Below are 16,047 nucleotides of genomic sequence, written 5' to 3'. Positions count from 1 at the left end.
TATATATATATATATGTATGTGTATATATATATATATATATATATATATATATATATATACACATACTGTATGTATATATATATGTATTTACATGTGCATATAAACATGTAAATACACATACATAAGTGTCTGGGGTACTGCAGATTTACAAAGCTCTATTTTTACTGTACGGGGAGGAGTTGAACAGTCTGATGGCTTGATGGACTAAGGATTTCCTGAATCTTTCCAGGGAGCAGACCTGGGACAGCAGTCAAAGACCTTTCCTTGAAGGAACTAATGTCACTTATTTACCAATAAGGCAAATTTAAAGCAAAGAACAAAATATAAATAAAAATTTAAATTTAACTTCTTCTCACCAGCCATGATCTTTAGCATTTAGCTTTTTTTAAACTAATAGAACTAATAGAACTCTTGTCTCATCTGATACCCGACCCCGTCATTCGCTTCTCTAATAACAGCCCAGACTCAAAATCTACACGCTGGATTCTTTAATTTGATCCTAAACTGCTCAGCCTCTAGAAGCTCAAGTTCAGTCAAAGTAAACTCTGCAAACAGCGTCGTCTGGCACTATTTTGTAAAAAAAAAATAGATTAAGTGTTATATTTCTCCTTCAGCGCACATGAAGAAAGTAGGTCTGTATTTGTATCAATATAATGAGTCAATGCTGTTGTATTAGATGATCGAATACACATTAATGACACTCAGGCAGTTTCATCTGCTGACCTGCCTCTCCTGGGAGCTCAATGCAATTATTTACCCAGAAAAAAAAAGATAGAGCAAAGTGTGTACAGCACAGAGAAAAAGAACGTCTGGTTTGTTCAACGTAATTTCACTTCTAACCAGACATTCCTACCAGGGGTGGAAAATGCAATGCAGATGCTTTTTCACACGGACATGAAAAGTTTTGATTTGAAACAGAGCGACTGATCGTTTACCTGCATGTGTCGTAATTATCACCAACGAGCAAAAACAGTCAAGTCTCGTCAGCTAGTGGAGCTTCATATGGATGTGCTGCATGTTTTTACCAAGCTGCACTCGCTGGGGGGTTTTCTTTACATGAAAGCTCTAAAAGTGGCAAATAGTCTTCTTGTTTTATTTTTATTTTTCAAAAGTTTGTTAACCAGACAGTCAGAAAGACATAAAGTGGAGCAGTGCATACATTAATTTATTAAATAATTTCATTTTTGCAGCTGATGTCCTCTAGTTTCACCCACACCTTTATTCTCCGTGTACACCTAACTGCCAACACTTCCCATGGATCATGAGTTGTTTTTATCCAAAGGGTCAAAATAATCCTCATGAGAGAAACTGTCTGTTTTCTGAACAGGTCCCTCTCTGGTGGGGGCTTTAAAGAAGGACTGGGCGTCTCCGACCAGCATCGCCCTGTCCTGGCAGCAGCCTGAAGAAACCACACTTCCTGTCCTCGAATATGAGGTCAAATATTATGAGAAGGTAAATTAATGCACCGCACATGACTATAATGGCATCTGGTGTCTATTTATAAAAGATATTTTAAGAGTATTTTTAATGTTTATGCTGAATTGCAACTGTTTGTACACCTTTACCTTAAAATGTTTCTTTCTGCTTATATCCTGATGCATGCTCAAGATCTTTCTGCTTATGTTAAATCAAGTAAAAGATTAAGTTGCTTCCAGATGACACTAACATTAATTAAAGATAAAATGTTTCTCTCAGTATATCTAAAAGAAAATCATAAATTAAGCTTGTTTTGAAGTAAAGGGGCGATCTGCATAATAATAGACACCAAAACAAATTTGTACTAAAACATGCATTTCAGTTTTGTCTGTTTTTCTTTAATTTTGTATAAGCATGCTTTTATAAATATCACTAGAAAGCTGTTAAGTGCAAATAGAACTGTACAAAATGTTTATTTCTATTTTGACCCATTAATCAGCTGATGAGATTTGCCTAGCAAATGCTCAGCATTTTGAAAATTTAAAAGTTTATAAAACATTTCAAAGTATTTTTTTTTCTGCTTTTTGCATTGGTTTACAGTGAAACTGACGAGGAAAAACAGGCGTTTTATCAAAAGTACCTTTAAGGAAGTATAAATAGTTCATCCATCTGCATGACAGCTTCATATTTAAGGTGGTACCTTACTGGGTCACGACTGCCGGAAACTAATTGAACAAGTCCTGTGAACTGGTGGAAACAAATACAAAATAATCCTTTAGGACACAAAGAAGTCAACATAGTATATTTAATTTTGTTGTATTTGCAGATAATGCAACTATTTTTTGTTCTGGGGAGGATTTAAAGCAGCTAATGGAGGTTGTCGGAAAATAAAGTGATAAACATAAATGTTGGTTTGGTAGAAACTAATTATCTTTAAATTTATCTAAAACCAAATTTATGTTTGGAAATGTAAAAAATATACAAATGTTAAACTGGAGATAAATAATATATAAAATGATAAAGTGTTAGAAAATACATTTCTGGGTGTCATTTTGGACCACAAGTTTTGTTGGAAACCCCATATTAAACAATTGTGTAATAGGATGGCTAAAACCATAGGAATACTGAGGAAAACAAGACATGTTTTGAACATTAAATCTTTGCACAATCTTTATTTCACCCTGTTACTGCCATATTTAGACTGTTTTGTTGAATTTTGGAGTAATACATACAAAAGTTATCTACAAAACACATGAATAATGAAAAAAAAAGCAATAAGGATGGTACACAATGTTTGGTATCGTGAACACACCAATCAACTGTTTTTTATGTCACAGCTTATGAAATTTATGGATTTGGTACAATTTAAAACTGCACAGGTGATGTTCAAAGTTAAAAACAATATGCTCGCAATAATATTTAAAAGTTATTTAAGAATAGAGAGGGAAGGCACAAACTGAGAGGAAAATTCATCACTTTGTCGTCTCCCCTCCCCTGATGAATGTCTGCATCACTATGTGCTTATGTGCGGGGTGTTTTTTTCAATGTCAGGCTATCTTTCCTCGGCCAAGGAATGAGAGTCTTAGGATTTTTTTTTTTTTTTTGCCTCCAAATCCTATACACATCGTCATTTTCATTATTTTTTGTCTGTCCAAACATGTCTCACTTGTAAATGCGTCTTCGAGGCTCATTGTGATTAATCTGTATAAATAAAGGTTGAATGAATTAATGAAAATGTAATTTAAAGCAACCCTGTGTTCGCAGCACTCTTAAAAGCATGAGCATATCAGTTCATGGAGTGATTTTGTGGAATGGCTTAGATGAATTCATTAAGCAAAGTAAAACTATTGCACAATTCAAGAGAAAATACAAGGATTACAAAATGAATGTGTATAAAAACGAATGAGACAAAATTATGTTATTCCTACTGTTAATTTGTTAGTCCGTGTGTTTGCATATTAAACATTGATCTGTAGGTGATATAGAGTAAATTTGTATCTGCAGGTATATTTATTTATGTGTAGGTATATGTAGTTATGCATGCATGTCTGTGTGTATACAGTATGCTGCAAGTATCCATGCATTTATGGGTATTTATGTATTTATGTATATACTGAATTCAGAATTTGCATGTAAACTTAGGGACAGGACTGAATAAGCGTTTGCTTCTTCCTGCTCCCTTTTCGAACATTTTTGTATTTTTTTTTTTACAGAATATTTTGGTGGAAATATTTACCTTTTTATTCATGTTTTTTTTTTTCTTTGTTTGTTTTGTTGAGATTTTAACTATTCGAAATGAAATAAATAAATTAAAAAAACTGAAGAAGAAACCCAAGTGTAAAACAATAAAGTGAACTCATCGTGTTTTGAGCTGGTTTCCTAGAAAGAAGCAGAAAGAGCATTTTACTCTGAAAGGAAATGATTTAAAACACCAGCAAAATAATATATTTGACTGTTTGTACAGAAGCATATTAAAATGTTTTATTTGTACAAACGGCATCAGAATTTTGCTCAAAAAGATGTTTAGTGTGACGGGATATTCATCAGTAAGAACTGAAAATCTAAAATTTTGATCATAGCCCTCAAAGTTCATGGGTATAAACCATCTTTAACATCAAGGGAAGAAGAACTTGCAGCTTTTTATAAGAGGAATCAGTCAAAATCCCTCAAACAGGAAATAATCCTTTTAACTCACTTCACACCTTTTGTGTTTTTATACTGGAACTACAAGGTATTCAAACTGGGAGGAAAAAAGATTTCATGCTTTGGATTTTAATAAAGTGTACTGTTTTACCGTCTTTAATCAAAGCTGTCTTTTACTGTGCTGTTCACAGCAACAAGTTTTAGACAGAACAGCTGGTTGTGTGTCTGTGTTAAAACGGTGATAAAATTATCTGTTCTCCGTCATTTGTGTTCCCAAACGGATCACTCGAACGTTGCTAGAAGGCAGTTCTTGTCACAGTTTGCGCCGTCAACATCTGCTGTTGTGCAGCAGTGAGTGTGACACTAATTTAACTGAATTAGCTGAATTGTTTACTGCGACTTTGATGAAGGTAAATTTAGTTTGTGAAGGGTTTAATTTTGTTTTCAAATGATTAATCTGATTAAGATAAAAGATCCCTGACAAGAATGTCTACATCTTTTGGTTTAAACTCTATTTTTTGCCTCTAAAATTATTTTGGTTTCTGCTTCAGTTTCTCCCGCAGGATCAGGAGCAGCTGAGCTACTCATCAACACACACCAAAGCGCCCAGTGTGATTGTGTCGGGTTTAAAACCGGCAACCTGGTACGTGTTCAGTGTGCGCACCCGGACCGCAGGCGGCTACAGCTCCTACTCGCCAAAATATGAATACCAAACAACCGGAGACTGTAAGTACAGCTTTAGGTTTTATTGTTCCAAAACATTGTCATCTGTGTAAAAATGTGATTAGTTCACACAGTGTGCATTTGGCTTATGTTTTTAGGTGATGAATTTACACTGAAAATGTCTGTTTTCATTTAAATCTGAGCTTCAAAGTGTTCTACTTTCTTCCAAGTTAGTCATAGATTTGAAATGCTTGCTTCAAGCAGCGGTTTAGAGTCAAATGCAGTTCTTGTAGCCTCGAGGGCCACCCGGGGCCGCCTGCATCAAGGGCACATCAGCTCATAATAAGCCTTGATGATGGTGGAGGAGAAACTATCAACACAGTCTTCTATTGCAGGAGCCATGGGGATAAAAGCAGCACGGCAAATACTGTTGGGTTATAGCAAAGTGAAGCTATTCAATGTAGTATTTTATATCTGAATATTTATTTTAGCAGCAAGTAAGACACTTGAGTTTTGCTCAAGAGAGCTGAAGTAGGTGGATCGGCATCAGAGACCCAATCACAGTCAAGAATAAAACAATTTAAAAAGCAAACACACAAGTTAATCTTAGCAGTACTGCTGCTACACCCTTGAAGCACGAGTAAACACAGCCATAAACCTACTACGTTCTGTTTATCATTGAATTAACACACTGTGCAACCTTTTATTCAGACATTCAGTAAAAGTTTGAACCTTTTCTGCTGTTTTTGAAACTCTTTGCACTAAATAGGAAACAAAGAAAAAAAAAACTGTTCAGTCCAGTGAGTGGTTAATTTGAAATAATTTACATTTCTGTCACCTTGTCTCTTTAATGTTGTATTAAAGGGATTACGGTTAACCTGTAATTTCAATCAGGCCTTCAAACATTATATCAGATCTAAGTGGGAATGAGCAGAAAGTGACAGACAGGCAGGTTGATGAGCAGGATGTACAGAGACACACGGTTTTCATGATTAGATGACAAGGAAGTCTTTTATAGTTTAGTGGTATCTATTTAATAGAAAAATGTTCTCATCTAAAACAGTTTGTAGGAACAAACTTTAGACTAGAGAAATTGCATTTTCTGCAAAAATGCAATGTGAATGCTTATTGCCAAAAACCTTGCTGAAAAACTGCTGAAATTAGCTAAAAACCATTCTGAAATGTAGCTGAAATGGAAGAAGAAGCCTAGATTAGCAGAAGAAAGCAGAAAGTACATATATTTGCTGAATTTGGTGTAAATAAGCAGAATTTTACTAAAATGTTAGGACATTAGCTAAGAAACAGCTGAAATTAGCTAAATAATTTGCTGAAAAGTAGCTGAAAAGACAAAAAGAAGCTTAAACTACCAGAAGGAAGTGGAAAGAACTGAAATGAGCTCAATCTGGAATGAGCTGAAAAAGTTTAAATTAGAATCAGAAGAGCTAAATAGTAGCTGAAAGAGCATAAAAGGCTGCAACTAGCAGAAAAAAGTTGAAGGAAACATAAGCTGAAATTGGCATAAAGAAGTTAATTAGGCTGAAAGTAGCGAAATTAACATGAAAAACTTGAATTTATCTGCAAACAGCTGAAATTGGCTAAAAAATGCTAAAAAGTTAGATGAAAACGTAGAACAAGCTTAAAGTAGCAGAAGAAAGCAGAAAGAACAGATTTGCATAATGAAGCTGAAAGAAGCAGAAATGAGCACAAAGAAGTAGATATTATCTGAATAAAAGCTGAAATTAGCACAAAAAAACTGCTGAAAAGTAGCTTAAAAATCAACAAGACACTTAAATTACCATAAGGAAGTGGAGAGAGCATATTTTTGCTGAATCGGGCTGAAAAAACTACAAAATGAGTGTAAAAATGTGGAATTAGTCAAAAAAGGCTAAAAATTGGCATAAAAACTGCTAAATAGTAGCTGAAATAGCAGACTGAAACTTGCATAAATAAGCTGAAAGGGGCATAACAAGCTGAAATCAGCAGAAAGAAATTAGAAGAAGCACAAAGGTGTTGTAGTTATCAGAAAGAATCTGAAAGGATCAAAAAGCAGCTGAAATTAGTTGAAATTAGCTGAAAAAAGTTTACATTTGCACAAGGAAGCTGAAAGAAGCTGAACCAGAATAAAATGTGAAAGGAGCAATAAAAGGTTATAAACAGATCTAAAGATTTAAAAGGTGTAAAATGAACTCAATTCATTTTCTATGAGCAAAAAGTGGTAGAAAAGGCTAAATATTTCAAAAGGCTGAAGTTGCACCAATACCAGAAGTCATAGCCCCCTTCTGAATGAGCTGAATGTTTTGAAATATGATTTGACGAAAAAGCACAAAAATTGTACAACGAGAAAGATGCTGACAAACATACAGAAGAAAAATGGATCACAATAGTGTGAATGCTTCATTCACACAACTAGAGTTTTCTGATTCATGTGCAATGTAAATATTCAGTTTTGCTGAAGTTTCTCACAAGAAGACATTCCTCAAATACAAACGGTGGATCTCTGAGATAAACAAAAAAGAGACACTCATTGTTGCAATAGTGGCTTTTCTTCTTTTTTAAGAACGCTGTGTGTACGTGTGTGATCTCTAATCTAAAACCTAACTTGCCCTGGACCAGATTAGGATTCCAGCATGTCTCTGCAGTAACAGACCCAAATTAAATGCACACATGACATTAAAAATCCCAAACTGAACCTGAAACTACCTCAATAAGCCACTAACGCTGCTTTATAGTACAGCATTAATCTGATTATGATCAATTTTAATAACATACCTTGTTTTATTATTATAAACAGCTGGAACTCCTGCTGAGGTTGAAGTGCAGCCAGAGCACCAGTCATCTCTGCAGATTGAATTTGATTGATCTTAACCCCCGTATCAGTCGCAGCTGCAATTGGAAAATTCACAGAGGAAATCTGATAATGCTCCACGGCTGTTCGGTGCATTTTGAATCTGTGTTTTCTTTCCATGTTTTGTGTCGGCTGTCGCTTTATTGCGTGCTCATAAAATACAAAAGGTGCAGCTGCCCTTTCATGTCGGGTCAGGTCTTATTATTGAGAGGTGATTTGGCTTCACAGCGGCCCTCTCCCTTCCAAAGCTGCCGAGCTCGGCTTTATCTGCAGATCAGAGGCTGCTTGGCCAGGTCTTTGTACTGCCTGGACTTTTATCTGAAAGAGAAGCCAGATTTGGCCCCCGCCGCTCGCTCCGTCTCTGTCAGTCTGTCCGTCCGCCCGTCAGTCACTGTCACCACACTCGTTTTCTCCAACCCCCTGCGTATCTGTCACTTCTGTCCCGCTCTTTTCCCTCTTTTGTCTTTGTCTCGCGCCTGTCATCTGTTTCCTCGTCCGACGCCTCTCTGCTTTTTGTGTGAGTGTGTTTTTCTTCACACACTCACATGCAGACCTTATTTCAGCAGTGTCAATCCAACACATCTGTTTAGATGTGAAAAGTGTGTTAAACTGAAAACCGGCATGTGTCTTCTGAAGACTGTCACTTTCACTCTCGCTGCCCCCTGAGTGGTGTGTAATTATTTTTATTAGGTAAAAGACACACACATTCTCAACATCCCACTTACACTCTCACACACACACAAGCCTTATTCAGTGGGCTCGCCACCACGCACCATGATCTCTAATTCATATTCATTAAGCATGAAATATAATAGAAATAAGTTTAGTAATAGCAATCATCTTTCAATTATCTGGGATTCGTTAGCCTTGTGACAAGACACAGAAAAGGGAAAATCATGAATATCAAATGGGCTCAGTTTCACCAAATGATCATGGACTAAATCACAATTTCATGAATGAATAAAATTAATTAAACTGCAGCAGGCTTATGAATCATTCCAGCACAGAAGCTGACAGGTTGGTTTTTTTTTTTTGCACTACAAAGAGCTGATCAAACATATCTCAATAATATCTGCCCATCAGAATAACTTTGACAGTTTATTGATCAGTTTATGGATGGGGTGGATTATTCCAGATGATGTGAAATTAAAAAATAATATCCTTTTTTTTCTCCTGTCATTCTGCAACCCCTCTCCTTCAGTGTTGCATCATCCATACTGATTTTATGTTCCCAACATTCTCTCCATTCTGTTTTTTTTTTTTTTCTCCACTCAATTTTCCCTCCCTATTATTCTTAATCTTCTCTATGTTAACACAATTTATTTGTTTGCTCAGCTTCAGACATCGCTTCTGACCAAGGCCATGTGTTGGTCATCATCACAGCAGCGGTCGGTGGCTTTACTCTTCTCGTCATCCTCACCCTCTTCATGCTCATCACTGGAAGGTAGGATGAAACATTTTACCTAGATTTCTGCTCAGTAAACCTTCCACTGTGTGATCTTCTTTAACTTTGAGTTGTCCAGTAGGTTTTTCTGTATGTTTCAGCTTTACTTTGCTTTTATAAAATTAAAAAACAAATTGTATAAAGCCTATAATTAAAAAGCATTAAAGTTACCACGGCAGCTGCACACCTTGGTTGAAAGTAATACATAATACAGTACAACATACCTAGTTCATACTGGTTACCCAACGGTACTTCCAGGTACCTGTCATTTACCAAGTACTTGTCATATACTCACCTGCTATGTATCAGGTACCTACATGGACCGTGCTGGGTTATTCAGGGATTTATTTTGTATCTGTACGCACTGATATGTACTAGTTATGTACTTTGTAATTCAATTCAGTTCAGTTTATACAAACTTCCAAGTCACAACAGAAGTCATCTCAGGATACTGAACAGAAACATTCATATACATAAAAAGTAAATTAATAACATTATTTATCTGAGGAGCAGACTGCTTTGAATTTAACTCCATCGCAGAACTCTTATCTTGAGCAAGCATGAAGGCGACAGTGGAAAGGAAAAACTCCCTCATGAGGAAAAAGTTGGTTCCAAAAGAGTTGAGCCTGACAACTGAAAGATCTTCCTCCCATTTTACTTTTGGAAACTCTAGGAACTGCAAGTAAGCCTGCAGCCTGAGAGTGGCATACTCTGTATTTACAAAATATGGAACAATAAGATCTGTAAGATGGAGCTAGGTTGTTGAGAGCTTTGTAGGTCAGAAGTAAGATTTTGAATTCAATTCTGGATTTTACAAGGAGCCAGTGGAGAGAAGTTAAAACTGGAGAGATATGATCTCTCCTACTAACTCCAGTTAAGACTCTGGCAGCAGCATTTTGGATCAACTGAAGATGTTTTAAAGAAGTATTTGGACACCCAGATAACAAACCATTCCAATAGTCCAGTCTAGATGTGACAAATGCATGAACCAGTTTTTCTGCATCATTTTTAGATAAGATGTTTCTAATTTTAGTGATGTTACGCAGGTGGAAAAAGGCAGTTCTAGTAACATTTTTAATATGGGCGTTAAAAGACATGTCCTGATCGAAAATAACACTAAAATGTTTAACATTAGTGCTGGAGGCCAGATTAATGCCATCCAAGGAGGGCGAAAGACTGAAAAATTCATTCCTACGATGCTCAGGTCCAAAACCTAAAACCTCAGTCTTGTCTGAGTTCAAAAACAGAAAATTTAGGGTCATCAGGTTTTTATGTCTTCAAGACATGCTTGTAGTCTAAGTAACTGATTGGCTTATTAGGTTTCATGGACCAGTATAACTGTGTATCATCAGCATAACAATGAAAATTTATCCCATGCTGTTTAATAACTTTACCTAATAGAAACATATACAAGGTAAAGAGTATTGGCCCAAGCACTGAACCCAGAGGAACTCCATGACTCACTTTGGTGCATGAAAAACATTAATTATTTACATTTACAAATTGGAATCTACCAGATAAATATGATTTAAACCAATCTAGAGCCGTTCCTGTAATTCCAATGTCATATTCAAGTGTCTGTGGTAGACTATTGTGATCAACTGTATCAAATGCAGCACTGAGGTCTAACAGGACCAAAGTACAAAATCTACAGAAACTAAAATCAGTGTAAGTACAGGGTAACAAATCACTTCATAATACAGTCTAGGCACTATATGGTATTTATCAGGTTATATGTATTGCTACAGGTAATATTAAACAAATTCTTTAACTTTAGTTAGCAGAAGCAGCTTGTCATCATGCATCAATTTTGATGTTTCTACCGTGTTTGTGTAGGAATAAGAACAGTTTTAAATAGTTTGTTTAAAAAAACTAAATAATTTATGTTGATGCACTCCAGTCTGAACATTTTATGCTAAGATCCTAAAACACAAATTGTGTAAAAGTCATGAAATATGTCAAAATTCAGATATATAAAACTTTCCCAACTTTTAAACTTTGAACGACATTTCGACTGTGACGTATGCAAAGCAGGATTAAATTTTTACACTCAATTTGACAAAACCCATTCTGATCCATCAATCAGTTCTTATAAATTGGCTTCCTTATCAAGAATATTGGGAATAGGGGAAAAATTAATTGGTGGCACAAAGTTACAATTGGGGTTTTTTTTTGTTGTTTTTAACGTGCAGTTGTGACACTGATGAGTTTAAGTAATCACCATAATTTATTCTTTAAAATGAAATATTGAATATTTTCTGCAGGGCAGTGAGCATATTCTGTTATGCTCTGTTTCTGTAACTACCGGTAATGAGGTAAACTCAACAGAATAAGTAAATCTCAACAAAGTGTAGGATGGTGTAAGGTTTGTACACATTTTTATAATATGTGTAGGAAGGTGCAGCACTGTTTCTGTGCAGAGGCTCTAAATAATTCTCATCCTCAATCCTGCAGCCAAAACTGAACTGTCACATCAAACAGACTAAATACTGTTGCTGTTACGATTTATTGCATCAAATTCACAGCTTTTCATCCATCTAACCTAAAGAAAACACAATATATGTTTTATAGAAGAACACATAAAGGCTTATAAACACTTAAAGAAAAAAAAAACTAAAATCTTCCCCCAGTTTCACAACCACAGCACTTATTAATGATTGCACACTCACCCAGACTGTTTTTGTACATCAAAATGTGCGATGCAGTGCAGCTCTGCAAGAAAATCAACGTTTCACACGTTTAATTTGGGAGCTGTGAACATGAGGTGATTTGGCGACTAAATAATGTGCCACTTGGCTGTGAACGTACAGAACAAAATGAACTGGAACACCAGCAGCAAAAATCCTCACAGTCTGACGTGTTGTAAGCATATAATTTTTATCTACTTTGGTGGTTTAGCTAGAAATTATTCCTTAAAATCATTAAATGTTGAGGAAAATTCACCTTTTAATGTAATTCTGTTATGGCAGTAATACAAATTTAATGCTGCAACAATAAATCATACAACAGCTAATAGTGTGCTGAGCTAATGTGAAGCTCATTAAGCTTATTTTTTAATCAAAATCAAACTAAAATCATACAAAAATCATCAGAGTCAGAGATTCTTTATTGTCATTCGCACCTCATGTGGTACATGTGGTGGAGCGAAATTATGTACACAGGGTCCCAGTTACATCCAACAATAAAATGTAAAAGAAAAACAATGATAACATCCATGGTATTAACTAAGAAAAACATCAACTAAATATACACTAAGCACTAATAGCATAAAAACATCACGTCGAACATCAGCACAAACCTGAACACGAGTCCGTGTAAGCAGATGAACACGCATGAACACACCAACATTGAAACAGATCAGCAGCAACATGATGTGATTTTTTTTTCACAGTGATTATTCTGGTTAGAGATTCATGAGTCTTAACAGATTCAGGGTAGAAGCTGTTCCTCATTCTAGTGGTTCTACACTTAATGCTCCTTAAACTCCTGCCTTAGGGGAAGGGGGCAAAAAGTGTGTGTGCTGGGTGAGTGAGGTCCTTCATGATGCAGGTGGCTCTCTTCCTGCATCTAGAGGTGTAGATGTCTGTGATGGTGGGGAGGCTGACTCCAACGGTCTTCTGTGCAGCCTTCACCACTCTCTGCAGAGCTTTCCCCTCTCTAGCTGTGCAGCCTCCGTACTACACATTGATGCTGGAGCAGAGTATATTTCTATAAGTAGGATTGTGAATACAGTTGTTAGTTACATGAAGCCCGTTTTGACACTAACATGTCATCTCTTTGAAAAGGTATTGTGGCTAGTTGTCAAACATTATTTCTGAGGAAGTTTCCTGAACACCTTCAACATTAACCGGATTCTCAATTTCCTTGCACGAGTCATAGAGGTTCAAAGTCCTCGAGTTTTAAACGCATTGAAAAAAAATTCTTCTAAGTCACAGTCAATGTGGGATTCTCCAACACACCTGGATTTGGTGATGTGCATCTTGAACCTGTTTCCAGAGCTCTGCATTTTAACATGACGGATAAATGTCCAGGTCTAAAATGTATGCTGATAAATAAATAATGAAAAAACTGGTCCAAACCTGCTTTTATTAACACTAGAAGTCCCAGGAATTTCGACCTCCCCCCAGAAGTCCTGAAAAAGGGTCAAAAGACCCTTAGCACTAGAGTGACTAGATTTTCAAGATCCTGAGGACAAACCCCCTCCTTCTCCTCAACAATTTGCCGGCCATTAACTGCCATTTGTTTTAAATATGCACACAAGTAACTCAGACACACCCACCTCACCAGACTGCATTCCAATGTCCAATCCAGGGAGCGGGGGATTTAGAAGCCAGGTTCACTTGCGCAAAAAAGCGCAGCCTTAGTCAAAGTAGTGCTCCAAACCGGACAACTCTGATGGCTGCAATTAGCATCCTTTCATTTGTAAATGTGGCCATTGCCTTAGGAATCAGCAGGGGAGAGATAAGCTGAACTCACACAAACGTCCGTCTAATACTCCAAACTGATGCATTATCAACTGGTTATATTTTGAACTTATATCTCTTGGTGGCACGTTGGTGCACATTTTGAACAAACTGAAGTCGATTTACCGTTTATTTTTCAATTGGTTTGGCTCATTCCTTGAAACCGAGATGACATTCTCAAAACACCATGTGAAACACAACTCAAGAGACTTTGCATTTTGAGGTTACTGACAATTTGTATGAAACACATATTTTGTTTTGAAGCATACATGAAGTGTTTTGGGAGAGATACATTATCCAGGTCATTTTGCCAAATGAACAAAACAAAACAAAAGTTTGCAAAACATACAATCTGTTTCAAGATATATGCAAAAAAGTTTTTCTAAAATGTTTTAGTAATGTTTTTCTTTCAGAAAAAAGAGAAGTGGGTTCAAAATGACAGTTTAGAAAAAAATAACCAAATTAACTGTGAGAAGAAGGCACGCAAGGAGAAACTGCTTCAGCAACAACCTTCCACACCCAGCCCTGGCAAAAGGGCAAAGTGTCAGATCAAACATCGATGCACGAACAATTGTGCAACTGTGAGATGCGTCAACTGCTACAAATACACATGTGGCAACTGTACCAGGGACATACCCTGGCAGTGCCAGGTATGTTTCGACAGTGCAGATGGACTGCTGAGTGAGTGCTGAAATGCCAGTCACACAAGAAGGACATGCCACTCACACACACGCAGCCCCCCCACTAGAGCATAGTGTAAATATGTGTAGAATTGTTTTATCCCTTGTATTTTTATGACAAAAATAAAAAGCATGGAAACAAATAACGGTTGTTGTTTTTTATATTTCTCATGCTGAAGTTTTAGTCCTCTTGACTTACACACAATTGCTTATGGTCTGTGCTTTTTTGCTCAAAACTAAGCTAAATACTATATATATATCAAAACAAAATATGTGTTTCATACAAATTGTCAGTAACCTCAAAATGCAAAGTCTCTTGAGTTGTGTTTCACATGGTGTTTTGAGAATGTCATCTCGGTTTCAAGAAATGAGCCAAACCAATTGAAAAATAAACGGTAAATCGACTTCAATTTGTTCAAAATGTGCAACAACGTGCCACCAATATATATATAAAAAATCTTCATATTATAAAATACAATAAACTGAATATAACTAACTAGAAACTAAATGGCTAAACTCAATGGAAAACAGTTAGTTGGGAGTTAAGCGTGCCCCCTCCTGTGGTGCACCAGTAATGGCCTTATTTACAAAACAAAAGCGCCTGTTAACAGCTCATTATAGGATGTTAGCTAAAATCCTTCAGGTCACTCGACCCGTCTCTGGGTTCCAAAGGTAGAAATGTTAAATGACCCTTCTCTGGGACTTCTAGTGTTAATTTTAAAATGATTCACCAGTAGAAAAAAATCATAAAGAGTGTGACGGTTGCCAAGGAGGGTTCAATGTGAGTGGAGGTGGACAACAAAATAATGTGCATGGCCATGAATACAGTTTTGCTAGTCTTGTGCACAAAAATAAGCCCTGATTTTATTTGAAAAAAACTGGCCATTCAAACAGAACTGCACGATGGCCACTTGGTTGCAAACATTCAGAATTCAGTGAGACTTCAACAAAATATTTGTCTGTTTTCTCACAATATTGAGTCTTGTCTCCAACAGTTAAATCTCAGTGGGCTACTACCTTAAGAAAGCAGTCAACATTCTGACTACAGCATTTACATGTAGAACCGCCTGTAGAGTTTTTAGGGAACTGACTGGACATCCAGTCTGTACTGGCTCCCAGTCCAACTGTGAGAAACCTCAGAATTGTATTTGTTTTAGCACTATAGTGTGCTGATTGCCTCAAGTCAGCTGTCATTTTCACAAATGTATTTTTTCTGTCAGACTAGGTACCACATCACAGCTTTATTGTTCAAATGACAAAGAATATGGTAATTTTGCAGTTTTACTTCTACGACAGAAGCATTGAAACATTTCTCATGTTTGAGGTTTGCTCTCTGTGTGTGTTGGATGTTCTGTGCTGACATTTTTGGTATAAAGCTTATACCTAGCTGCATTAGTTTAAAGCAAACCCTTCTGACTTTTTGCATTGTGCCACAAGAAGGACCTTTTTTTCCTGAAACCATCTAAAAGCTGCAGCAGTAGTTGGAGTGTTATTTAACTCTCTCACAGTCTCTCATAGCTGTGACGCCTTTGCCCTGTGTGGGAGGGACTTTCACTCATTTTCAGTTTTGAAAACGCTCCAAATATAGTTGAGCAGCCGGAGACGGATGAGAGCTTTCAGTCATATGGCTCTGAGAGATGTAAGGTTTTCAGCACAAGTGGGGCTGGAGGAGAACTTGTGTAAGAAGTGTTTAGCACCTGGCAGCCCTAAAGTTCTTTATAAATGCACGGCTATGTTTTCAGCTATTTGTGTAAAGTTTAAAAAGTGCAAGATCAAATGTGTCACAGCTGTACAAATGAAGCCAGGGCAAGGAGTGTTATGCAACGTGTTGGGTTAACTTTGAATTGTCTCTCAAGCTCTGCAAAGCTTCTTGTTCTTTTCTTCATGTCTTC

General features: G+C 36.6%; 1 protein-coding gene across 1 annotated transcript in view; it reads left to right on the top strand.

The window, feature by feature from the left end:
- LOC119419551 (ephrin type-A receptor 6) overlaps window positions 1-16,047 on the top strand; it is a 183,312-nt gene that overhangs the window by 137,626 nt on the left and 29,639 nt on the right. Inside the window, exons 5-7 of the mRNA XM_037686892.1 lie at window positions 1,329-1,453; window positions 4,624-4,786; window positions 8,904-9,012. Of these exons, the coding sequence (XP_037542820.1) occupies window positions 1,329-1,453; window positions 4,624-4,786; window positions 8,904-9,012 (397 nt within the window). The remainder of the gene's footprint in view (window positions 1-1,328; window positions 1,454-4,623; window positions 4,787-8,903; window positions 9,013-16,047) is intronic.

This window comes from Nematolebias whitei, chromosome 13 (genome assembly GCF_014905685.2).
Source record: "Nematolebias whitei isolate Nwh7 chromosome 13, NemWhi1, whole genome shotgun sequence".
Lineage (NCBI taxonomy): Eukaryota > Metazoa > Chordata > Actinopteri > Cyprinodontiformes > Rivulidae > Nematolebias > Nematolebias whitei.
Note: the sequence above shows the minus strand (reverse complement) of the source record. Positions and strands in the feature narration are given on the sequence as shown.